The sequence below is a fragment of the Scomber japonicus genome, chromosome 24, assembly GCF_027409825.1.
Source record: "Scomber japonicus isolate fScoJap1 chromosome 24, fScoJap1.pri, whole genome shotgun sequence".
NCBI classification, from domain to species: domain Eukaryota; kingdom Metazoa; phylum Chordata; class Actinopteri; order Scombriformes; family Scombridae; genus Scomber; species Scomber japonicus.
Window position 1 is genome coordinate 7,930,670 of NC_070601.1, and position 25,403 is coordinate 7,956,072.

The 25,403-nt window shown below is 43.1% G+C and overlaps 1 protein-coding gene and 1 non-coding gene across 3 annotated transcripts; both read left to right on the plus strand.

The window, feature by feature from the left end:
- Positions 1-345: 345 nt before the first annotated feature.
- trnam-cau (transfer RNA methionine (anticodon CAU)) lies at positions 346-418 on the plus strand. Its single transcript has one exon. It is a non-coding gene; the product is annotated as a tRNA-Met (tRNA).
- A 3,844-nt stretch (positions 419-4,262) lies between these two features.
- zgc:65895 (uncharacterized protein LOC393546 homolog) lies at positions 4,263-23,926 on the plus strand. Of its 2 annotated transcripts, none has more exons than XM_053314637.1 (3): positions 4,263-6,927; positions 21,495-21,546; positions 22,840-23,926. In XM_053314637.1, exons 1-3 carry the CDS (start codon positions 4,937-4,939, stop codon positions 23,107-23,109), a joined length of 2,313 nt encoding a protein of 770 aa, XP_053170612.1. In that variant the 5' UTR covers positions 4,263-4,936; the 3' UTR covers positions 23,110-23,926. The 2 variants fall into 2 exon arrangements, with proteins under 2 accessions (XP_053170612.1, XP_053170613.1); XM_053314638.1 differs by lacking the exon at positions 4,263-6,927 and adding an exon at positions 20,951-21,150.
- Positions 23,927-25,403: the final 1,477 nt, after the last annotated feature.

Consider the following 25,403-nt stretch of genomic DNA (forward strand, 5'->3'; position numbering starts at 1 on the left):
GGCATCATAATCTGGAGATTGTGAGTCGGAGCATCACATCGGCATATGTTATGCTACATAACTGAGATATTGTATATACAGTCAGACATATAAACTGTGATGGTATCCAAGGACCTAAAAGAGGCTCAGTAAGTATGTTTCCCGTGGCACTATGCCTCTGTTGAATGTTATGAACCACTTTGGCTCCACTTAAAAGGCTTTCTTGCGTAGTTTGTTCTTCCGGAGATTTCCAAGAATGCTTTTTGAGACAATCCTCCTTTCCTGAGTTTAAATATACCCAGGAAAGGAAACGGAAACAGAGGGCATAGGCTTGAAGAACAATCCCTTTGTCCCACTATGTCACAAGCCTCGTTGGCGCAGTAGGCAGCGCGTCAGTCTCATAATCTGAAGGTCGTGAGTTCGAGCCTCACACGGGGCACTTGTTTAGATAAAAACATGGAGTTGCTAGGAATTATCTAAGGTCAGATAAACAATGAGTGATGACGGGATCTTCCCATCGTGGGATCTGCAACACAAACAATCAGTGTTTGAAGTTGACTTAGCACACAGATTAAGAAAGAAAAGAAACTTGCTGCAGGAGTGGTTTGAAAAATTTCCAAGAACTTCTGAGCACTATTGTAATTGTAATCCACGGCTATTCAAACTGAACACAACTGCAATATTGTGTAAAACAAAGGAAAAAAATAACTTTTCTGGCCATTATTGTAGAGCAGGTGGTGAGTCTTTGATACTCATAAATAGATTTTTGTTGGAGTATCACGACATGTCTTTGTGTGTTTCCCCTCTTTGGCAATCACATTATGAACGTGGGCCTCAAATGTCATGTCTCTGTTTCCATAATAGAGCCTCTGCTGATGTTCATGTGTTGGACGTTGCTAAGAGAAGATGTAAATAGTGTCACAGCTGAGAGATGACCCCCCCCCCCCCCACCCCGAGGAAGGTTACTTTTCTTTGTAAAGTGCAAACACTTACAGGATTCTCTGCTGTGTTACAGCTGTCCACATCTGCAAAGCGTGTTAACTGGTTCCAGAGAGGAGAGAGGCTTCACTCCAGTGTCTTACCAGTGTGGTCAGTAGACTGTGTTGCCCCAGAAACACACCCTGAACTCTTCTATCCACAAGAAGAGGCATAGGTGGCTGCAGAAGACAAGAAGTGACATCTGTAAAATAAAGTTTGAGTTACTGTCATATACTGATAAATAAAATGAAAGACTCAATATGTAATATATGTTCTTCTTTCATGTGTCTTTATAGGGTTTAAGGATTAAGTATCGTCACATTTTGAGAGCAGTTTGTGCTTTTTGGCCTATGTAAATACATTTGACTTCTAACTTGTATGAGCTGTTGTACTTTATTTTTTCAGCCTGGACATTTTTTTGCGTCTGGACTAAGATGACATCAAAGTGTGTGCACTACAACCTGCCTGAAATCACATCAGATCCAGGCAGCAGCAGTCATCACTATTTGAGATATACACAGGACAGGAAATTACTAATAACCTGAGGGATTGTTTATTCATACATTTTGAACTGTTGTTTACTCTTTTTGGTTTTAAATTTACTGTACAGTCACTTTTTAAACAGCACTCAGAACAGAACATTTCCTCCCTCTGCTGCAAAAATAGTCATGAAAATGAAGGTTTACACAGGGACACAGAGTCACCGCTGAGTTTATAATGAGGTCATTGGACTTTGTGGTGTTTTTGTTTTCTTCTGTAGGATCACTCTTACTCTCCTGTAAAGACCTGCACCGACTGCTTTAATACTACTGTTAATACTCACATCCATAGTTATCAGTAGTATTAAATAACAGACAGCAACAAGGCCACATTCATTTTGTTTGTTTATTTGTAAAACGATGAGGACAGCTTACTATATAATGTAACAGAAAACATGAATGAATGGAAAATGGAAGTGAAGCAAACACCACAGACAAATGAACAGAGTCTTTGTGTTGTGTTGTGTTGTGACACCAGTATGATGTATGATCAGGTGTTGCAAGTATTTTGTCCACACCTGGTTTGCCTGAACCATAATAAACCTCAAAAGTTTTTTTAGTATTTGTTTTTACATATGCAGATAATCCATAACACTTTTGGAAATCTGGATGGTGTATTTTTACATCTTTTTCCATCTATAAGCATTTTCCTCATATTTACACAGTTGTCATTTGTTTTGTTTTTTTAATATTATATGTTTAATACCTTACAAATGTCCTAAAAATGAGAGTTTTCTATCCATAAAATGTAATAAGAGGTTCTAACTATCCTGTGTCAATCCCTAATTAATGAAACACTATGTAAACTCCTTATTGGTGGCAGTTGTGATGGTCCAGGAACAGTCTTGACATTCAGTTTGAATGTTTACAGAAAGCTTGGCTCATGTCTCTCTGTTTACAACTGCGGTTTCAACATTACGCAACCTTTGGAATCAGACTTCAGAGTGGAACTTTCCCATTGCTCCCAGCCCTCCCCTACAGGTGCATGTGATGTGTTTATGAATAGCATTGATGCTCACATGTTGGAGAAGCTCTGGCAGGCGTGTCTTAACTGTGGCAGCACATCAGTCATAACCTGTTGCCCTGCAGTTTTATCTATAACATGAAAATCTGTCGCCAGAAGGCAGGCACCAAAATAGACAGGTGAAGCTAAATCAATTGGAGCTGTTGATGGGTAATTTATGTGTATGAGTGGAGGGGAGTATATATGTGGTGATTTATATAGATCCTCTGACATAGTTGGGCCAAACAGGCATAACGAGCTGTCCCTATAAGAGGAGGTGGAGGATGAACTGTCTTTGTGTCAGGACTTGTTCCGCACAATATGTTTTCAAAGATGATTGGCATGTTATCTCACCCATGAAAAGGTTACTACAACACTGAAAATAGAGGCTAAAACTTTTCTAAAATACAGTGCACTTTCTTCCAAAATCAATGTTGCTTGAACTTCACAATTTATGTGGATGGGTTTGGATGTTTGATAAAACTGTTAAATATTAACCAATAACAAGCATATAAACAAGTAACAGGAAGCCGGGTTAACCTCATGAACTCTGTGAGCACAGAGTTCCTCTCTTCCTTACTTGTGGTTGTACTGTTATCACAAAGAGCTTGTGTTTACAAAAATATGGAGTACAAATGTCCGTTTTGGAAATCTGCCTGGAATTTTTCATGGAGAAAAACACTGTAGAGTTAACAGGCTGTATGCTATGTTGTTTGGATGTGAGGCAGGTATTCACACTTTCTGTCCTCCACCCTTGCAGATAAACCCACAGGCGGTTCTTTGGACTGAAAAGCATTTTTACTTTACGTGGAATGATTTCAAAAACCTTCTGCTCTGCTTCTCTATCACCATGTGTGTTTCTGATGCTTTCACAAGAAATTTTGGGAGGTGTCCTTTTTGGCAGGACCTTATTTTTGTAAATAGTCACTGTGGTTCAGGTGTTACAGTCATTTTAATATTAGTGTGTTGCTTAAGTTTTTGCTCCAGAGCAGTAGTGGAGTTGAAAAGGTTAAAGACATCGGTCAATACTGTTTTGGTTGCTACAGCTCACATACATGTATAGTAGCACTTCTCAAACAGTGGGGGTGGGGGGCTAGAAGAGAAAATAAACAAAACCCAGAACCTCTGCTGCCTTCAGTTGCTTTGCAAATATTGTACAACGGACACTTTGTTTTCAGTCGACCTGATATATTGATAAACATTGCGGGAACTGTTTTAATTCTCTTGCACCTTTTTGGAAAATGTTTTGAAAACATAAAAAGCCATGGAAATGCATCAAAAAAAAGAGGAAGTGTTGCCAAAAGTAAAACAAATATGGTAGCCAACCTTATCATATTATCTCCTTAACCCGACCCACCCACACCAACTCCTCCCATCTGACTCCTCTGGAGCAAAACACACGCTACTGGTAACATGGTAAGAAGTAATAGCTTATTAACAATTCATATTGAGAATTCAGAAACCGGAAAAAGGAAACAAATAACATAAACACACGATTAAAAAAGGAAAGACGACAACAAAAACAACAATTCTCTACAATGTTTATTATCTAAACGGCGAGTATTGGTTAAATAAATGAATTTTTTATACCCTATATAAAAGCGAAACTTGAACCCATTAACCAGGTCAAATCCCGAGTTTACGACGGGGCCTGAACGCCACACCAGTTTGATAAGTGGGCAGCTACGCGCATGCGCAGTTGTAGTGTTTGCAGACTGACAGCCCCGTTAGCTGCTGCTGCTTCACCGGCAATGATACAGCAAACACGGACGAGATGGACTTAGCGAGCACTTTTCTCATCATAAACAAAGACGGAGATTATTTTTGACGCCACAGCCTACTAACGATACGTGGATTTATATTTCTATCTTTGCCAGACTCACATTTGTTTCGGGTAAAAAGGAAGAGTCTGTGTGCGGTGAGAGGAATGGATGCGACGGCTGATTTCATGCGACATACACCGGCCAGCTAGGAAACCTCCACATTCCCCTCTAAAGACCCACCTGAGTGCCCCTTAAACTGTCCAGTCTATCTTTTGTGTGCTTTAGCTTGTGACTACAATATCTGCAAAGTCATTTTAATTAGTGGGGAAAACATACATCCAAGTGCCAGAGGACTGTGGCTAACAGCTAAGCTAACCAACGGAGCTAGCTGGATTTCGCTGTTTAATTTGATTTCACCTTGTTGAATACAGTCGTTTTTTAAATCTTCTTTAAGTTGGATTAATACGTGTGTGTTGTTGCGTGTGTGTATATAGGCGCTGATTACAAGCTTGAGCCTCTCTTAACTATAGCTTGATTTCTTTTTTTTAAAGGACATAAATCATCTGACTTGTCACGTATGGCTCGTTAGTATCACGCTACTGCAGCTAAGTTAGCCGTCAGACACTTCTTGGCCTTTTTTTTATTTAAGAAATTTAACTCTCCAAAAGTAAAAGATGCATCATCAGGACTTTCCTGGCGATCCGCCCGGCACCGGGACTAGGAAACCCGCTTTCCACTACCGAAGGGGCAGCAGTGGTGCGTCTGCCTCCTCCTCAGCAGCCGGTGGAGGTGGAGGTGGAGGAGCTAACGTGGTGGACGACACTTCAACCCAGGCTGGGTCCTCTTCTCCGGGACTCCACCACCACCAGCAGCAGCAGCACCAGGCTCAATCCCAAGTGTCTGGAGCTCAGGTGAAGAAGAAAAGTGGCTTCCAGATAACGAGTGTCACCTCGGCTCAGATTAACGTGAGTGGCAACAACAGTTTAGCTGATGACACTGAGAGCTACGATGATATGGATGAGTCACACACTGAAGACCTCTCTTCCTCTGAGATGCTGGATGTTTCTGTGTCCAGGGCCACAGACACTGGTTTGCCAGAGAGAAGCTCCTCCGATGAGACCTTAAACAGTCTTCATGGGGTTGACACACCCGGCATTGTGTCCCCCAACGAGCCTATTCATCCTCATTCAATCCCCCACGGCTCCCAGCAGCATGCCTCCATGGTAAACGGGACCGTGCATCAATACTTTTCCCAGCAGCACAGCCAGCCCCACCATCATCACTCTGACAGCTTGGGAGGAGGTGAGCCTCCATTGCCAGCTCTCCCTGTCGCTCCCTTGGCTAGCTCCAGCCCAGCTATGGCTTCCAAAGCTGGGACTAGTCAGTCAACCCAGTCACCAGCTAATGTTGGTGGGGCAGCCACTGATCTACAAGGTGGTGTGAACATTTCTAATGTGTCTGCTGTCCCTGCTTTTCCTCCCTCTGGGCCACCAGGGTTTGACAATACAAGTGTGAGTGGGCAAGTAGCTCCTGCAGGAACAGGTCAGCCTGCTGCCGCTGCCCCCAGCACTCAACCCCAGCACACCCAAACTCAGACAGCCACCGGCTCTCGTTTCAGGGTGGTAAAACTAGACACTAACTCTGAGCCTTTCCGCAAAGGAAGATGGACGTGTACAGAGTTTTATGAAAAGGAAGTTCCACCTGCAACTACATCAGAGGCTCCAAAAGTTGCAGAGGTTGCTGCAGAGACTGAGGCAGGTAACACTGGTATTAGTCCAGGACCACCTGCTGTGCAACCACCTCACACGCTGCAGCCCTATCAGCTGCCAAGCCAGGACTTCACTAGTCCACAGGCCATGCAGAGCCCACCACAGGCACTAGCACAAACCACCCCGCTCACCTATGTGTCACCGCAGGAGGTGGTGGGTGGAGCTCACGTTCAGAAACCAGTTGCTCCTGTCACTGTCCCTCCTGTAACGCCACAGGTGACAGCACAGGCCGGTGTGAATCAGCCACTCCCTGTGATGCCCCAGCAGTTACCCTATGTTGGGCAACCCCAGGGAGGCTACCCTGCACCTCAGCTCCATACAGGGGTAGTGGCCCAGGGTAGCATCCGGCAGCCAGACTTTATCCAGCCCACTGCTCCATTCCAGACGCAGGTCCAGCCTCCGCTGCCGCACGTTACAACGGGGATCGCTATACCTCCAGGTCCCGGGGTCACAGCGCAGCCACCCCTTCAAGGTCAGGTGGTTCCATCTGCTTTGACGTTTCCTCAACAGACCCTGCCAGCTCAGCCCCAACAACATCACCCACAGCCCCAAGCCCAGCCCCCATCCACTGCCCCAGTCCCAGGACCACCCAGCCACACGACCCCATACATGCCTCTGACTGCACTACAAGCTGACCTCCAGCCCATCCTCACCCCAGGCGCGACCCTCACCCAGGGTGTCGGAATGAGCTCCCTAAAAACCTCTCACCTGGAGGACGCCCAAAAGCTTCTGTTCCAGCACCCAACCCTGCTGGGTCTGCCCAAACTGGGTTCTGCTGAGGCCGTTGGCGCTGTGGGAAGCCTGGTGCACATGGGGATGTCAGCTGAGGCCAGCGCCTTCATGGCTGTGGCTGCTGCAGGCCTCAGGACTCAGCATGCTGAAGGAGACGAGGACAGGTGAGGACAGACGGTTGTTTGTTTGTTATATAAACTGTGTGTTGTTGTTTTTTGGGGGGGGTTTTTTCAGCAAACAAGTAGAGGAAGTTATTATTAATTTGCTGCAGGTTGTGCAACATTTCATCAACATTGCATCACAAATATTCCCCATTCTTAATTACACAACAATCAGTGACTCAACCATGATGAATCATAATTAACAACACCTAAATAACACTAAGGTTCAGATCTGCCTGGTTTTTAAACTGCAGAACAGCAGTTTCGTTCAGATTTAGAGGTCGACTCCGCTCGTCCCCCTGAGGTCACCCTGTCAACCTTGAGAAGACGGCGGCAGGTTATAAACAACTCTGCGCACATTGATGCTTTAAAAATATCGATGGCTTGAATAGAAGCGGTGGAGCTGCTGAGTCACTGAGGCAGCTCGTGACTCAGCAGATGCGCTACCCTAGCAGACCCCCTACCATTCACCTCCATTATAGCTTAGGCCTCTGTGTGTGTCAGTAAAGACTACACTCTCCCCTCTTCTACTGCCTCACACTATTCTTCCCCTCCTCATTCAGTGTTTGCCCCCCTCACCTCCTCCCTTAAGGTTTATTCTTTTATTAGACACTGAATCTGTTGATTAGCACCATCCCGAGGGAACTGCGCAATAGTTTATTTATATGTAAATGCTGTCCGCGAATGTGGTTATTGCAGTTGCAGGTGGTTTCTAAAAATGTGAGGTTGGTTTAAAAATACAGCTGATGGCCTGGAAAAGGGGAAAAAAAAGAAGCAAAAAACCCCTCTCTCCCGTGCCCTATTTGAAGAAGATGCAGTGAAATGTCCTGTAGAGAGACTGTGAGGCCCCGGATCAAGAGTTGAATTTGCAGAGAAATGGAGCAGTGTTGTGGCAGCAGTGTAGTGTTACCTCTGTTACCTCTGTTACCTCTGTTACTGCCCCGTGTTTTGGTTGAGCAGGAGATTTTCGTGTTGTGATTACAACAATAATACCTCCTGGGTTTACGTCACCCGAGCAGCCATTTAAAAAAAACAAAAAACAGAAGATATTCATGAATATTGGGGGAAAAGGGGGGGGGGGTTATTCAGCTTTTTATCATTCAAGTTTATCAGAGTCTTTTTCATGATTTACTTCTAATTCACTCCGTCGTTGCTAAGCTGAGGCTGACGTTTCTGTATTTTCAGCAGCTCAGACTTGACGTGTGTGTGTGTGCGTGTCCGTCGGTGTGTGTGTGTGTGTGTGTGTGGCTCAAGGAACGGAGACTGCAAGGAGTGACAACCGCTGGCTTAATCCTGACGTAGTCTTAGTCATACTCAGCTGCAGACAGAGCAGCACTATATATCCTGATATTCAGAGTGGAGGCTTTTGTCAGTGATTCGTGGCATCCCATCATGACTGTGTGTGTGTGTTGCATGTCATCCCTTTTCTAAGTGTGTTTCTGTGTTTAAGTCCATTTGTCGGGTCGTTTTCTTTCCATGAATCAGCCTCTGTCTGTGTGTGTGTGTCTGCTTTGTTTACAGTCACGATTATGTCTGGTTTCTTTCTCTCTCTTTATCCTCTGTTTATCTCTCTTTGTCACTCTCTTTTTCTTTTTTTCCCCTCACAGGCCTTTTTTCTTTTAACCTCTCAAAAATCTCTTTCTCCCTTCCGACTGCTTACATGCAACGCTTCCTGCAAGTTAATTAGTGTCCTGTGCCAGCGTGTTTGGGATTTTACACGCATATTTACTATCTAATAGAGAGCATGACATGTGTGTGTGTGCGTGTGTGGTGTGTAATCTAACCTCAGGAACTCCTCTTAACAAAATTTAAGAGCTTTGAAGAGGGCAAGATGACAATCATACATCAGATTGACAAATTAATAGACTTTGAATGGCGTTTTTGCATTGAAGCCAAATCCTTTCTTTGTTCTAAGGGCAGTTATTTGGGTCGATGCTAAATGACAAATTTAGTGGGAGCGATTTTGACAAGAAGAGAGCGACTTGGCTTAAGCCGCAACAAATGGCTGATTAACTGATTGACAGGGAATGAATCATCAACTCAAGGCAAAATGCTGAATATTTACTGGTTGCAGCTCAGACGTGAGGATTATAAAACTCTGCATTGGCTGCAAAGATTAGTCGATCAACAGAGAATTAATTAGTTGCAGCTCTACTGATGTCATACACAATAAATTATAACATGCTATTTTCACTATTTTTGCACCATTTTCTGCCATTTTACAGCCAATAGCATTAATTGATCATGTAAATAATGGTTATTTGCAGCCCTGTGTGTCACTGTTTTATCCATTAGAGAGTTAAACAACAAGGAAATCAGACGTGTTCACTGTGAATTGGTATTGACTGCATGTAACAGCTGTCATGCCTGCGAGCTGTCAGGTTTATGAAACAGGAGATGTTCGGGTGTGTCTGCTTAGTAGAATTCAGCTTATTTCTTTTTGACCTGCTCGCTGTCTGTTTGTATATCTGTCAGTGCAGCGAGGACAGCAGCGTTAATCAAAGCTTTCATCAGGTCTCCGCGCTCCCCTCCCCTCCCCACCCCCCCCCCCCACCACCACCACCACCCTTTGGCTGGAATTTCATCCTGCATGTCACTGCTGGTATAATTTGACTTTTTGAACAGCTGCCAATAGCCAGCACTGACTTTAGAGAGAGAAAAGTGGTAAATGTATACCTGCTGTCCTCACACACATCTCTCTTTTCAGCATCTATTACAAGTTGCAGAGACTTTTTACAGTTTGCACTTCTTTAAACTGAATGATATCAGCTTGTACGACCTGTTTCGGGGCAGAAATCCAGTATAATAATATCACAAAACGACACAGAAGAGAGTTTAGAGCTCAGAGGCTGCTTATATCAGCACAGTTGGTGTCTTTCTTCCAGTGCAGCGTGACGTTGGCGCTGAGCCCAAACCAAAATTACAGCTTACCAACGCTTATGTGTGATTATGTTTGCGTTACTCTGGAGTCAATTACCATGACGAAGTTTATTTTCTTTTCAAATATTTCCCCCACCGCAAAGAAGCTATAAATACTTCTGGTGCACAGGTGTATTTATGTTATTTATATAAAGTGTGAAAATAACCAACTGTCACAGATTCATGAAGGATCAAAGTATGTTTAATGGATTTTTATGAGGGATGACATCACCCTATAAAAGCCATAAAAGTTACAGCATTCGTTGTGATGATTGGCCTATAAAACATACTATACACCTGTTGTTGACAGCTTAATATTAGCAGCATTTCTTTTACTGCTTTATAGGCACTTTAATTAAACCTTACCTACTGTTCAGAGTCTAAATTTACACATTTTTTACATTTAAGAGAAGGGAAAAAAATATTAAACGTTTATTTTAGCTAGAAATTTGATGACTTATTCTCATGTGACCCAGAATATACAAAAAAATGGAAATATTTTACAACTTTTAAAAATGTTTCTGTGGAGATGATACACAAAATTACACATAAATTGATCTATTGGCAAACAATTGAATTAGATAGATAGATAGATAGATAGATAGATTAGATGATAGATGATAGATGTAAGAGGGTTCAAACTTTTTATTGTGCCTTGTAAAACAAAAACTTGGCCTGGTTGGGAGCCTCGTTGCCATGGAGATGTGAATATGCTGAAGCTTTGGCGGTGTGTTAGCTGTGTGATTTTTTTATTTTTTATTTATTAATTTTTTTTTCTGAGGAATGCAGATTTGTTTTTCAGTGATTCGGAGGTGGTTAAGTTAGTCGTGGGGAGGTTTGGCGTTTTGTAAACTGTCCCTCTCTGTTGATCTTTCATTTGTTATTTGTGATAATAACCTACCTGTCAAACACAGCAAATCTACTGGCTTTTACCCCCTTGATGAATGATCTTTTTAAAGGTTATCCATCACAAACTGAACTTTTTACGAGGCTGAAGATATCCCCAGCAGCTAACTCTAAATATGGATGCTGGAATTTCTGTTGGTGACGTAAGAGTTCAACAGCAGCTGAGTTTCTTTAAAGAGGAAGCTTCAATTTTAAACAACATGGAATTTAGGATTAGCAGAGAAGTGTAACTAAGTACACTTCTCTGCTTCTGTTTATGGCATGAACAGATACTAAGATAAGTAGTGAGTCATACCTAACAACAAATATTGTGAGCCGTTGCTCTTGTGAACAGAGCAAAAAACAACAATGTTAAGTACACTACTGCAAAGCTGAAAAGAATAAAGTAAGCTTAAAGATTAAAACTGAATCCTTTATAGAATATGTAACGTTTTCTCACAACAAGAAACTACAGGATTCACTTTATATTACTCTGTATGAGATAGTTAATGTTGGGCTTTACACGATATTCTCTGTTTCTTAAACTCTGCATGCTCCTCCTCGTGTTCCCTATCCAGGTACATTTGTGGTGTTGAAACATTTTGCAGATGCTTCCCCCCCGAGGTTCTTTAGTGTTGCACAGATTGCAAATAGCTTGTGTTTTATCTGTCTGCCCACAACACCCACATGGTAGTTTGAATCTGACAGCTCATGATTCAAGACTCAAAAAAACTTTATCATCGGTCACATCGTGAAACAAACATGTCGGTGGTGTGGAACTTCTTCAGAGTATATGAGACTGATAAAACACAAGCCGTCTGCAATCTATGCAACGGGAACATCTGCAAAAAGTTTCAACATGACAACATTGATCGGATCGGTGAATTAAGACTTGACAGCCGATCTCACAAATTGCATAAAATGCTAAATATAAAGCCTAGTTAATGTGCAGATTTTGTATTTAAGGCATGTTTCTGTATATTTATGTTGCTGTTTGTGCAGGTAAAATTACTCTTTCATATTAGTCTTATTTGTTGGTATCAGACATTTTCTAGATAAATTCAACTCTCTTTAACACCCAGAATCTCTTAAACTGTATGTTGGACCCACATCTGCTTCAGTTTTTTTACAAACTCATTTGATTTTAAGTCTGGGGGCGAGATCCCCTCAGACTTTGGAGCAGTACGGGTTTCTTCTGGAATGAGAATAAACAAATTAAGGGTAATGCTGAGTATTTAATGAGATTAACCTTAATGTATGATAGCCTTTCTTAAGATCACAACTTGGCCTCTCTAAACAAATTAGGTCTATTTAATTTGCCCCCAATTTCCTGCTATGTTGTTTTTAAAGTGCTCTTAAGTACAGCTATTGCAGCATTGAGTTTGTCTTCTCCTGTGTTGTTTTTCCTGTTTGGTTCATCTTTCGGTTGAAGCAATAAGTTCAGCAGTGCTTTTAATTTCTTTGGAGGAAATTCCTTGTTGTCACGAAGAATAAATCACAGCTGAAAGTAGTTAAGTCATCCGTCAGTAAATGAGACGTGACATGAAATCATGCTTCATATTTCTGCTCTCTCTCATGCCGTCGTTTCACCACAAGGTGGAGTCCTCCGCACACAAATCCCTCCTCAGCCTGGACTGCAGTTTATATAACCTCAATGTGCTTTAGAGAATCACTGACCTAAATGTGCCTCGGAGCTAAGTGGAAATGGCCTTCCTGCACGCAAGGAGTGGACCGCCAACAAAACAAGTGTCTTTCTCTGTGAAAACTCAGTGACGGGTGTATGATTTTTGATAAAACACAGTTAGCGGTGCACAGGGCTCTAGCGCTGTGGTGATTGATATAATATAACCTCAGGCTTGATTTAAGGAATGGGTTGACTGTTCCCAGTGTTTGCCCAGTACTATGAAGTCTGTATCAACTTGTCTGAGTGGTTAATTAGTTGTTATGGATTGCTTCTTAATTTGTACTAATGTCAAAGTCTCATCCTGACTATGAAGCACAGCACAGGTATTGTTTCTAGTTGCCAAAAAAACCACAAGAAATCTCATCAATATAGGATTATAGAGCTGAAACAGTATTGCCAACTGTCATAATAATCCATTAAATGCACGAGTTAACATTTTCTTGACCCAGCATCTTGATTATCTGCTTTGACATGTGTCATATTGATGTTTTGTTTGTAGCGTTGGAGAACACTTTGAGGATGTCAGAAGATTTTTTTTTTTTCAATCAGCTTTTTAACACAAAATTAATACATTGATGGAGACAATCACCAGCAGATTAATTGATAATGAAAAGAGCTTCTTGTTTGAGGTCAGTGAGAGGTCCGACTTTTAGTATTTATTATTCATGATTCATTCCTGTGTCATATGTTTTATTTTTACTGTGACACCATATGTTTGAACATTAGATGGACAGAGTGTTTTCAGTGCATCTTGACCTCTCAGTACGTGAAGATTTTAATGCATCATGATCAGAAAACATCATCCGCCTCTGACAGATTTGCTTTTAGGCACACGGGTGGAGGGTGGAGGGTGGAGAGTTTGGAGGGGTGTCACGTTTGCTTGCCTTGTGCCGCGGATTCTTTCGAGGCTTTAGAGAGGATGTAATATGTGTCCATACATGTCTGCCTGCGTTTCTGTGATGGGTGAAGTCGTAAACGGGCTTGTGATGGTGGGTGTTTACTGGAGGGGCGTTTTTCTTTTAAAACGTTTTGAACTGTTTTTATTTTTTCCCCCTCAAGCTTTTATACTGGAGGGGAAAATCATGAGAGGGGAACCTGTTTTTGGTTTTAAGTGGTTGTGTCCGGATCACTTTCCCTAAAAGCTGTACCTCTATGCTCTTTCTCTCTCTTTCTCTCTGTCACAACATAGTGTAACCCCTCTAGCTTTTCTATGTTACCCTCTCTTGCCTCCACTTACACTGAACAACAGGAGAGGAGAGAAACGGGGATGTTTTGGATCCTGTAATTGGATCTCGGCTGCCAAAACACCTCAAAGTAGCCAGCTGAGCCTTCAATATTCCTTCATGTGTTCCTGAGCAGTTTGGATGGTTTTCATTTACCACTGAGGAATGTAACCACCCCTCCTTTTTACCCTCAAAGTGACACACACACACACACAGAGACTTCATGGTAAAGAGAAATAACAGTAATTCTGTGTAAAGTGTCCAAACCTCAACCCCGTCCTACTGTTAAAGCACTTTCAGAGCTCTGCGTGGAGCCAGCCCCGCCGCAGAGAGGCATGGAGCAATGTTTCTCCACCACTACTGAGAGGAGCCTCACATCGCCGTCTCGCTGTTGACCCACTGCAAGTTCAGTTTGTTTACATTGACAGTGAGACCTCGAGGCTTTAAAGCAGAAACACTGTGCACGTCCATGTGACTCGAGGGGGGGGGGGGGGTCGCTAACCTAACTTGTGACGTCTCCCGGTTTGTCTATGCATCGTAAGATTGTGTAATGTTAGATTGTGTAAGATTTATTTGAACACACCGAGTTAAGAGGGTGAGGGTACCATGCAAAGTGGACTTGTGTGTGAAACTTTTCAGCACACAGAGAGAGCCAAACATTATTTTTGGATGCTCTAGTGTATATAAAGAACCTCTTTGCTAACATTTGAGGTATTTAGAAAGCCATTAAAGGAAGGAGAGGTTTAGATTTTAGCTCAATTTATGTGTAATCCTCTAATCTCCAATGTTTTCAAGAAGGTCCATCAGTCTAACGGTCAATGAGAAGTGGGTAGCGTCCCTACATCACTTCTGTCAGTGAGCTTTTTAACAAAACAAAAAAAAGCTAAATTTGCAAAAGGTCACATTTCTGAGATCAAGAGTCATAATGTGTTTGTCAAGTAAAAATCTAAATATTTAAGATTGTGAAAGAAATACAACCTGGTTTGATATTTAAACATTTATATTAACCCTATATAGAACCATTTAAAACTTAATATATTGAATACACAATATAGAAATGAAACAATATTGTTTTTCAGTATTTTACTTCCTCCCACTCAAGATAGAAACAGTACAGTGCTGTTTATTCATTGACAATCCCAAAACCACCACATACAAGTTAGCTTTTAACCACTTATTAACTGACTTAATCTTCAACGGCTTAATAAAATATTTTAAATCCATTCATATCTGCCCAGTAGGTGTGGCTTTATTAGACGTTTATGTCACGTGTAGTGTACTTTTAACCCAGAAGATACTGTTCACTTCTCATACTCATACTTGACTGTAAAATAAGTCGTGATTAAAAACTTATGCAGCAGTAAAAGGAAATGATAGATCCTACATTGCCTCCCTAATTTCTTCCCTATGTACAATATGTGTGTGTGAGGCACATGCATGTATGCACATAGCGTCCTCTAATAACTCTAAATCATATATCAGAAATTCTTGGCTAGCTGCTGAAACCTCCCCGTTATTTTTATCTGTGTTATAAAGTGGAGAGGGGAAAAAAAAAGAAGTGCGAGGGTGTTGAAAGTTAATACCTCATCCATCAGATAAACAAGGTGTGTCTGCACTGTCATTAAATTGGCAGAGACGTGGGTGCTAACTGCCGTCCTTCCCGCTCTTTCCCTCTTTCTCTCTCTCTCTCATAGCCCATATGGCATCGGGGCTGGTTATGTAAGGGCGTTGCGTGCATGGCAGAGAGCGATTCACTTACGCTCCAGAGAATCACTGCCCCGAAGCTCTCAGATGCCATGAGAGCTGTTTGAGTTTTGGGGCGTTCCCCCCCTCGTCTTTGTTTTGTCTGTGGGCAAAAAGCGAAGATCGGTGATTGCAAACAAACCAGAAGGCTGCTTTTGATTGCTACCTTTGTGCACCTTGCATGAATTATAGCTAAGAAAATAATGACAGGTCACAGATTCAATTGTCTTTTTTTCTCTTCTTCTTCTTCTTATATTTAGGACATAAAACCCTTCCTTTTGCTCATGTAACGTGTGTGTGTGTGTGTGTGTGTGTGTGTGTGTGTGTGTGTGTGTGTGTGTGTGTGTGTGTGTGTGTGTGTGTGTGTGTGTGTGTGTGTGTGTGTGTGTGTGTGTGTGTGTGTGTGTGTGTGTGTGTGTGTGCGCATAGGGGTTGATTTCGCTGTCAGCCTCGCTTCTTCTGACGTGTAAAAACCCTCCGAAACCGGATTCTGCCAGTCTGTATGCACAGCCTCACACACACAAGCTCGTGTCTCCCAACTGCACGAGGAGAAGTGATGCAGAGGGCGCCACAGATAGAAGAGAATTCAAAGAGAGAGGGGGGGGGGGGATGAAGGGAAAGAGATGGAGAGTGATTATTAAAAAGAAGTGAGCAGTGTCTACTAATTAAACATGAAGTTTTGGTCCAGCTGTGTCGTGGTTTCCGCGGCGATTACTCTTGCTTTTTTTTTTTGTTGTTGTTGCGGTGGATTTTGGATCCTTTTCAGGACCACACACAGCAGGCTGAGTGACGTCTCCCCACGAGCACGGCTCTGCTTTCTGTCAAAACCGCACAATGTAGTGAAGAGTTACACTCAGCTGGAAGCTTTTGTGAGAGGGAACGTGTGTAAAAAGAGAAAGGATGGAGACAATAAATGTACAGCAGGAAACACTAGAAGACATTCAAGTTGCTGTTTGCACCCTTTTTTTTCTCTCTTCTTTTCTGTCATCTCTTCTAGTCTGAATTTAAACATAAGCTATTGAGGTTTAGTTAAGTTTTCATGGCTCCTTTTTAAAGCTTTTGAAATATACAAGAGGACAATGAGAATCTTAAAGTCAAGTGTCATCTCTCTCACTTTTTATTTTGGGGTGAAACTCTATATTTTTAACTGTGCGGTCAATGCGAGCACCATCTGCTGCCACGCATCCGCCCTTTTTTTCTGAGCGCCACAGGGTGTGGTGAAGATATACACCGCTACCACTTCTTTTCTTTTCTCTTTTCAGATCTGTTCTCACTCTCTCTCTCAACACGTAGGCCATTTTTTGAGAAGCGATTGTCTCAGATAGAGGAGTGAAGGGAAGATGCTCCAAGCTTCAGATATAGAGTTCAAACGAGCTCTGCCTGTTTTAAATAGTTTCATGCTCAGTTTTAAAGATGCTTTAAAAGCTCATTAACTATAACAAAGCTCCATAAAGGAACATCAACAAGGTAGCTCGGCCAATGAGGAAGACTTTAATTAGCTGTGTTGTGTCTTTTTAAATATACAGTAAGCTTTAACATGATGGTTGGGTCATATATGGGTCAACTCTTTATACAGGCCACACACATACACATGAGCGTTGGATGGATGTGGATGCACAATGAATGAAAAGCATCCCATCTGGGCTATGTGTGATGTCATGACGTCGAGGTCTCGCCCCCCCGCCATTGGCTGAGCGGAAGCCGTTGCGCCACACGCAATTGGCTGAACGTAAAAGGGCTGTGTCTCCACATCAGTGAATGCTTCCCTTTGGACCAGTTTTCCAGCCTTTTGTTCTAAAAGTGGGCATGCGCACATTGACCCCAGACCCCCAGACCCCCAGACCGACCACCCACCCCCCACCCACCAAGTACACAATATACAGATTTACAGTATGTGAGGGGTGTTTTCAGTTTGAATCAATAACCGCGAGTCGTAGGTTTTTTTTATTGCCTTTCTCTGCAATTTACAGTTTCCTTGGTCTCCCGCTTACACCGCCGTCATCTTGTTTTTGGGCCTCTTCGCCTCCTTTGGATTACTAACACATACAGTGGAGGGAAAAAAAGGGGACGTGACCTCGACCTAATGAGGTTAATAATTTCACCGCACGCACAGAGCTGAATCCTACCAACAAAACTCACCCCCCAACAGTCCCTGCCGCGGCCATTTTGTGCCTCTCCTGCAACCCCGCCGCACGTTCGACTCCTCTCATCCCCCCCTCGTTGTTCTCTAAAGCTCATCCACTTATCAATTAAAGCTGTATTTGTTGTTTTTTTTTGTCATCACTTCATCTGATTTGACCTTTCTCGTTATCATGTTTTGATCGTCTTTGTTCAGACAGTCGCCTGCGTGTGTGTGGGTGTGTGTGTTTTTTTTTTTTTTTGCTAGCATGGAGGTACACGTGAGGTGGACTCCAGTGGACATCCATAGTGTGTGTGTGTGTGTGTGTATGTGTGTGTGTGCGCCCAGTGTGCATCCGCTAATTAGGAGTGACAGGACAGTTTAAAAGCATGCCTGGCACAACATACACTTCCTCCTGAGATCACGTGAGGAGGGGTGCAGGAGGTGGATGGTCATGATTGTATGTGATGGAAAACTGAGTGGGAATGGGTGGGGTGAGGGCACCAGTGTAGTATCCCACCACCACCACCTCTGCAGAAGATGTTGCAGACAGGAAGGGAGTGGCTTGTAGGCGACGGCGAGTGTGCTAACGGGGGTATGTGGTCAAAAATGGCTCATCCCATTGGACGGATCACCTTAATCTCAGCTGACAGTTTACATAACAACAGAAGGAGGAGGTGACATGACTCCCTATGCGGTGACATCACAGGCCCACCCTCCTATCTCGCTTCGCTATGCGCCCAATCGCCTTACAGTCTATATGTGATTCAGGCACAGGGGCGGCTTAGCAAAGGGGGGTGATCAGGAGGACTTAACACAGCGAGGCGCACTCCCGTTGTACACAAACACACTCCCACTCCCATCGAACTCCTTCCCTGTCCCCCCATTGTTGCTCAGTCTCTCCCCTCCCACCTTATGTGAGGCTGCTACAGCTGAGGGGAGCACAGGGGGGTCGAGGGGCCAAAGGGCGCAGCAGGTCAGGAGGACGGAGGAGTTGGGCGGTGGTGTTTGTTTAGGGTTTTTTTTTTTTGAGGAGGGGTGCTTGATCGGAGTGTGTGAGGGTTTTTTGGGGTTTTTTTTTTTGGAGCATCAATGAGAGAGAAGGGGCTGGCCGGGGCAGGAGGAGCACAGGGCAGGAACGCCATGGCTCTAAAGCTGCTCTTCTGGGAGCTGGAGAAGCATCTGAAGAGGTAACGATGACTGTAGTGTTGTCACGTTGTCAAGGGGATGGCGAGGGGGGGGTCCACTGCGGCCTTAACGAGGGTGGACACATACCAATAAAAGGGGGGCGCTTTTTGTATAGGATCTGTCTTCTTTGTCCAAGTCGTTAAATGTGGTATGAACATCGAACTTTAGAGCATCAGCATGTGGGATCGGTGCCCTCCTCTTCCTGCAGTTAGGAGCAACACCTCAGCGTGTGAAAAAAAAAAAACAACAGCCCCAAGCTCAGCTCAGCTCACTGTATCAGGACACTGTGTTCTCACTTCTGCACACGCATGTCGTTGTGCTCGTCTCTTTATGTTGACTGTGTGTAAGCAGCTGTGGTTGGCTGGTGTTCACGTGGTTGGTGGGGGTCGTTGTCTCACCTGCTTTCAGTTTAATTTTAATTTTTTTTTTTTTTTTCATCCGATCTCAACTGGCGGGAGATAAAATACGTTGGTTCCTCATGCTCAGGTATCAGACCTCTAATAGTCGCCAGTGTCCCAAACTCAATAAACCAACTGTACAACCAACAAAAAGCACACATTTTCTACTACCTATATTTTATTTTGCCCCATTTTTCTCCCATTTTTCAAAAAATATATTTCCTGCATAAGCATTCATTTATGAATAAGGCCTCTACTACACTGCAGACATATGACAGCCCTTTTTTTTTCGGATAGAAGAAAAGCAGAAGTCGTTACAGACATGTCTTTGAGGAAGTGTTTGTCCCTTCAACAGCAGACTTCTCACTCGCCCATTCATTTGATTGATCATGAATGTCCCGGTCACAGAGAGACGGATATAACGCAGCTAAGGTGCTTAGAGTGAGACGGGGTGTCCTGATGTAGTCAAAGAGCGGGCCACAGCTTGTTTAAGCTCCTTCCATGTGACCCTCAGGTCCAGTCAAGTAAAAGGTGTGAATGAACAGCAGCAACAAGTCTGTTATCTCACAATTCAATTAAAAAAACTGTGATGTGTGTGGTTTCAGTGCTATTTTATCTGGACTCCACATTGTTTCCTGTATGTGATGTAATTAGCGTGGATGTGATCAGGTGCTTGAATCATTTACAGCCCTGTGATCACAGTAAAAATAACAGAAACAATTGTAAATCTGTTATTTTATCTCTCTACTAATATATAATAGACTTAACATACAGGACATTTAATTTGATTGATAGGGCTCCTTATTCTTACTTTTATTTCCTTTCCAGCTTCTCATATTATATGCAGTTGTCCTATTGCAATATTATACAATTTTAACAATCTCAAAACAATATCATGTGCTTGATTAAAGCTGAATCAATCACCATTGTGATGACGCTGACATTTTAAACTGAGAAAAAAAAAGAGAAAACTGCAGCAAAAATATCAGCCTGATTTCTCACACATCCCAAAATTATAAAATCAAGATTGAGACAGGTGCCGAATCTATAACGTAGCCTTAGTTCCTCCGCTTCTCATGTAGAGCAGAGGGCAGGTCCTATTTTACAGTAAAGTACAATGTGTTCCCACCTCACTGTCTAACTGATGATCTACAGAGAACAAAGCGGAGCGTTTCATCGTGCCATCTCTGACCCTCACTTCTTATTATTGACACTGGGTGCACTTTCAAGGGTTGTTTATTTACCTCCACATGAACTGACAGCTGGACACTGCTGAGCTCAGCTTCTGCTCACTTTTATTTTTTTTTTATTACACGCGTTATAACCGATAGGTGGAGGTATTGGTTCACATGACAGCTTCGAGCCAAGTCCCCCCCCCCCCCCCAAAAAAAAAAAAAAAAAAAATCACCTGCAGCACCACCACCACATATGCACAGACAGGTTTAACTCACAGAAGAAACATCACATATTTTTAGAGCAGAAAAGCACAGCTGGAGCGTTTTCTACTGCCCCTCCTTTCATTTCTGAGATGTGGCGGGTAAAGTTGTATGCGGGGTTTTTTATAGAGGACAGAGCAACCCCAGGTACAGAGCTGTTAAATAAATTATCATTTTAGGCGAGCTCTCCTCCAATCACGCGCCGCTTTCACGCATACATTATGCAAATGAGCGCCCTCTCGACCAATCAGGGTGCTGTTTCCCTCTCTAGTCATGCACACAGGGAGCTGCAACCCGCTGCTTCAGTCTTTGTGCTCAGTCCCGGCTGCGAGCTCTGCGTCGCCCGGAGAGAGCAGACGTTTCCCCCGGCTCCACGGCTCCACTTCACACACATCCTCCGTTTTTTTTTTAAAAACAATGCTCCATTTTTCTACTTTTTTATACCACTGGACGTTCGCTCTGTGCAGCTGAAGAGTCGTCTTTGAGGGTGTTTTCATGGACGGGGTAGCATGAATTCCCAGTGTTACACAGTGGCGATGGACCTTGGCGTTTGTCAACTGAGGAATTTCTCGATATCGTTTCTGTCCTCTGTGCTCGGGAAGGAGAGTGCATCAGTCAGGGTCGACAGTAGGTAAATGTCACCGCTTATTTCCCTTCCTTTTTTAAAGTAGACGATTCACCGCCATCAGAGTCCAAATGCTGCCGTGTCGACCTCCATTTGCTCCTCTTTGTTGCAGATTTCAGTTGTTAGAGGTGATATTATGTGGGGGGGTGAGGAGGGGGGGGGGGGGGGGGGGTGTTAGGACCAGGAAAACCGCAAATGCCAAAAATATCACGAATCTGCCTTTTTTTTTTTTTTTTTTTTTTTTTTTTTTTTTTAATGGAGACAAATTTACATCACTAGTTTTCAGCCAATGTTGCATCATATAAGCTTTTTTATTTATTTATGTGTATATATTTTTTTGTGTCTTTCAGCTCCTCTGGTGCAAGTGTGGTGGCCATTGATAACAAGATTGAGCAAGCAATGGTAAGGACATAGTTTGTTTTCATGTAAACAAAAACATCACTTTAAATGGAGTCATAAAGCTGCTGCAATGTTAGTAAATAGGCCTGTCTCATCATTGACATGTATGTGCTGCCTCTGCTGTTATGTAACCCAAACACTGCTGGGCTCATTCAAAGCACACACACACACACACACACACCTTTTATCCATTCTTCGGCTTTCATTGTATAGTTTCTTTAGAGCCTGTTAAATGCATGATAATGTTATGTGAGGAGGAGAGGGGGAGAGGAGGAGGAGGAAAAGGAGGGAGGGGGGGGATCAAATTATTAAGTAAACAAAAAGCTTCCTCAAATGAATGAATGAAAATCTCTATTTGTATATAGTGTATTAATGCTCTATAAAAGTAGATTATTTTCCACATCTATGCATCTGCTGGCATGTGAATTTAGAGGTAGGAGCAACAGGAGCTTCCGGCTCCGTCACAATTTGTACTGATGACCTCCGGCTTGTTGGCAACTTGATTTGGGGCAGGCTAAAGGTTCACACGCTATCTCTCTCTCTCATGCATATACATAGTCCCTCTCCCCTCTCTGTGCTGTGTTGCTAGGCAAGCAGCAGCCTCCCCTCCGCTAGGTATAAATAACTCCGCCGGTGATTGGCTCCTCCCACCCGGTGCAGGAACATTTTGTTCCCTCGCTGCTTGCTGGAGCAGGAGAAAGAGGAGGAGGTGGAGGCGGTCCACAAAGGAGGGGATGCTCAGATTGAATAATCCCCTCTCGAGCAGGCTGGCACAACACAGCGATCAGGCATCATCATTATCGTAGAGATGCACTACAAAGATGAGCATGTAAAAAAAAAAAAAAAAGAAGTATTTGATGGGTGTTTTTTTTGGAGGAGTTAGTGATGTGTGTGTGAATGTGCGTGTCTCCTCCAGTCAGTCACAATGACAGCTGGCAGGTGCTGTGAGAGGCGGCAAAGTGATTTGTGTTGCAAATTCAGCCCTTGTGCTGTGTCATGTATTTTTTCTGGAGCAGCTCAGTTTTTCCAACAGTTAATTGTAGATCTTTGTGAGTTTATTTTTTACAGTAAGACAGCAGTTATTTTTATAAGTAGGAAGATTAGTCGTATATTTATAAATATTTACCAATGGAGCAAACACAGATGAGTAAAATACATTTTAGGGAAGCAGGGTTGTTTTAGGAAGAAGTACATGTGATAAGTGATGAATGTGATTTAATTTTAAGAATAAAACATGATGTTGGTACAGAAAAAGGATTCCAACCATCTCTCTCTTTCTCCTTCTCCCTCTGTCAGGACCTGGTGAAGAGTCACCTCATGTACGCCGTGCGCGAGGAGGTGGAGGTGTTGAAAGAGCAGATCAAAGAGCTGATGGAGCGCAACACTCAACTGGAGCAGGAGAACAACCTGCTCAAGAACCTGGCCAGCCCTGAGCAGATGGCTCAGTTCCAGGCTCAGGTCCAGACCGGCGGCTCCCCAACCGGCAACTCCCAGCCTCCGGTCCCGGGCTCGGTGGGAACAACACAAGCCCTCCCCCCTACACAGAACTCCGGCACATCAGCGTAACCCGGAACTAGAAGAGCCACTTGAGGATTAGAGATGGAAGGAGGATGAGGAGGAAGAAGGCTCGCCATACTGTGAACTGACTCTAGCCGACTATGCCACCGCCTCGAGGAGCACACACAACAATCACCCGGAGAACGACAAACAACTTCATTTTGTTGCACATTTTTATTTAACTCAGAAACTGTGGAGTTGCACCGGCGTGCGTGTGTCTATTTTGTCTCCAACTTTTACCTGCTTAAGACAATCGTTGTTGTCGTGGTAACGAGGGAAAGGACTGAGCTGACAGGCGACCCTGCAGCGGTGGAGGCCGCCGCCATTGTTCAGGGCCCATCCAAGGAGGGAGGAGCTAAAACGGGGCCCCACCAATCAGGGGGGAGCTGCACGCTGCACGCTTTTGTCAGTGCTGTCGAATCCCCTCATCGTGTGACCCATGGAAAAGTGTGCCATCGTCTTGCCCTGCCCCGCTTCAACCCAGCGCTATCCATCTGCACACACTTTACTCTTCTTTCATTTTTTTAGTGTTTTCAGAGCTGTGGTTAATGCACTTTTCTTTTTTTCTTTTTTTTTTTTCGTCAGCCACATCTTTCACAAAGACGACAGCGGACTTAACTTTTAAAAAGGACAAAACACAAGATTTGCGCGCCCCATCTGGAATGGGGGAAACAATTAGTCTGGGTTGAGGAGGGGGTTTAAAATATAATGAAATATATATTAGCAGCGCCTCATTGTTCACTTTGAGAACTTGATGTTCCTTTTTCGAGGTTGACGTTGCTGTCCCCGCCCCTTAACGCGCGCTCTCCCCGTCTTCGATGGAGCATTAAACATTTATGCAGGGAATCAATGTTTGTTTTTGCTGAGGGGTTTTTTTAGGGAGGGCTAAGAAAGATCTCATTTTGCAATTTGTTTGTTTTTTTTTTTTGGCTGTTTTGCTCTTGTTGATGTAATTAATGTCCTAGTGATGTGTAAAAAAATAAATAATGGAAAGGCGTATAAATAGGACATGACTGTTTCTAGGTAGTGAATTTGTACAGATTTAAGAAATTCCAATTCAGCTCTGCCAAGTGCCTGGTTGCTAACCATAGATACATATATAAAAAAACCTTTTTTTAGTTGTTTTATTCAATGTACAGATATAGAGTTGTATGTATATACATAAATAAATATATATATATCTATGGTTTTGCCAGGTTTTGAACTACCTGTGATGTCAGTACTCAGGGTGGGAACAGAAGAGGATCTTTTACCTCGACACTAAGATGCTGTCTCTCCTGCAGTGACACACGGCTTCGTACTGTATGTGAACTCTCCTCCGCCGTCGCTTAACTCACTCGCTCAAATGATCTAGACGGTTTTCCATTTGGGGACGTGTGTAGTTTTTTTTTTCCCTTTTTAAATGAATGACGATGGTGTTTTCTTTCTTTTTTTTTCTTTGTCTTTTTGTACAGCCAAGTGTTTTGAAGTTGCTCGCAGGGCAACCGAAATGCTGAACACTATTAATGAGACACTTGGCAAAAAAATGGAAAATGCCTAGCAGAAGTATGTCAATGTTTTGTGCATGTTCCTCAGCCCATCACAAATGTGACGTTACAATTGCACTAGACAGTTGCACCTCAAATAAAAACAAAAAAGTCAAAACTGGACTGTTTGGTGTTCTCTTTAAAAATGTCAAATACTTAAAAAAACAAAGTACTGATTGATCTATACTGGTTTCATTAGATTTATGAAGAGATAGAAAGCTAAAATGAGAATCAGTGTACATAAAAGGCTTAAATCTGTCTTTTCTTTCTCTAAGAAGTACATTGAACCAGTTTAACCCTAAAAGTTAAGATCTAAGCCAGAGCTTCAGAGCAAAAATGTCGGTAAACCACAACTAAACCCTCCTATTCCACATATACACCCTCATTCATCCAGCAGACTTCATTGCGCATGTGTAGAGCTGACCCACCATGTAAATATTGATGTATAGAGATTCTTCCTATTGGCTATGGGTGGCCGAGCCTCCCTGAAGCCATCCCTATGTTGGCTCCGCCCACCGCTCCATCACGTGGATGTGCATCATAGACTGTATGTGCACGCTGCCGGCGAGGACGCGCGAAAAGTGGAGCGCGCGAAAATGTAGGCCGACGTCATTTGAGTGCCACGGTATACATAACAGAGGCTGTTTGATATGTATTGACTTTGATTTAATTGGTGGAGTTTGTGTGTCGTTAAAACAGCTTTAAAATGCAGTTAGCTCGATTTGTGCAGATTAAAAAAAACTATTTCTAGTTTACACGTTCTGACATAAAAAGATT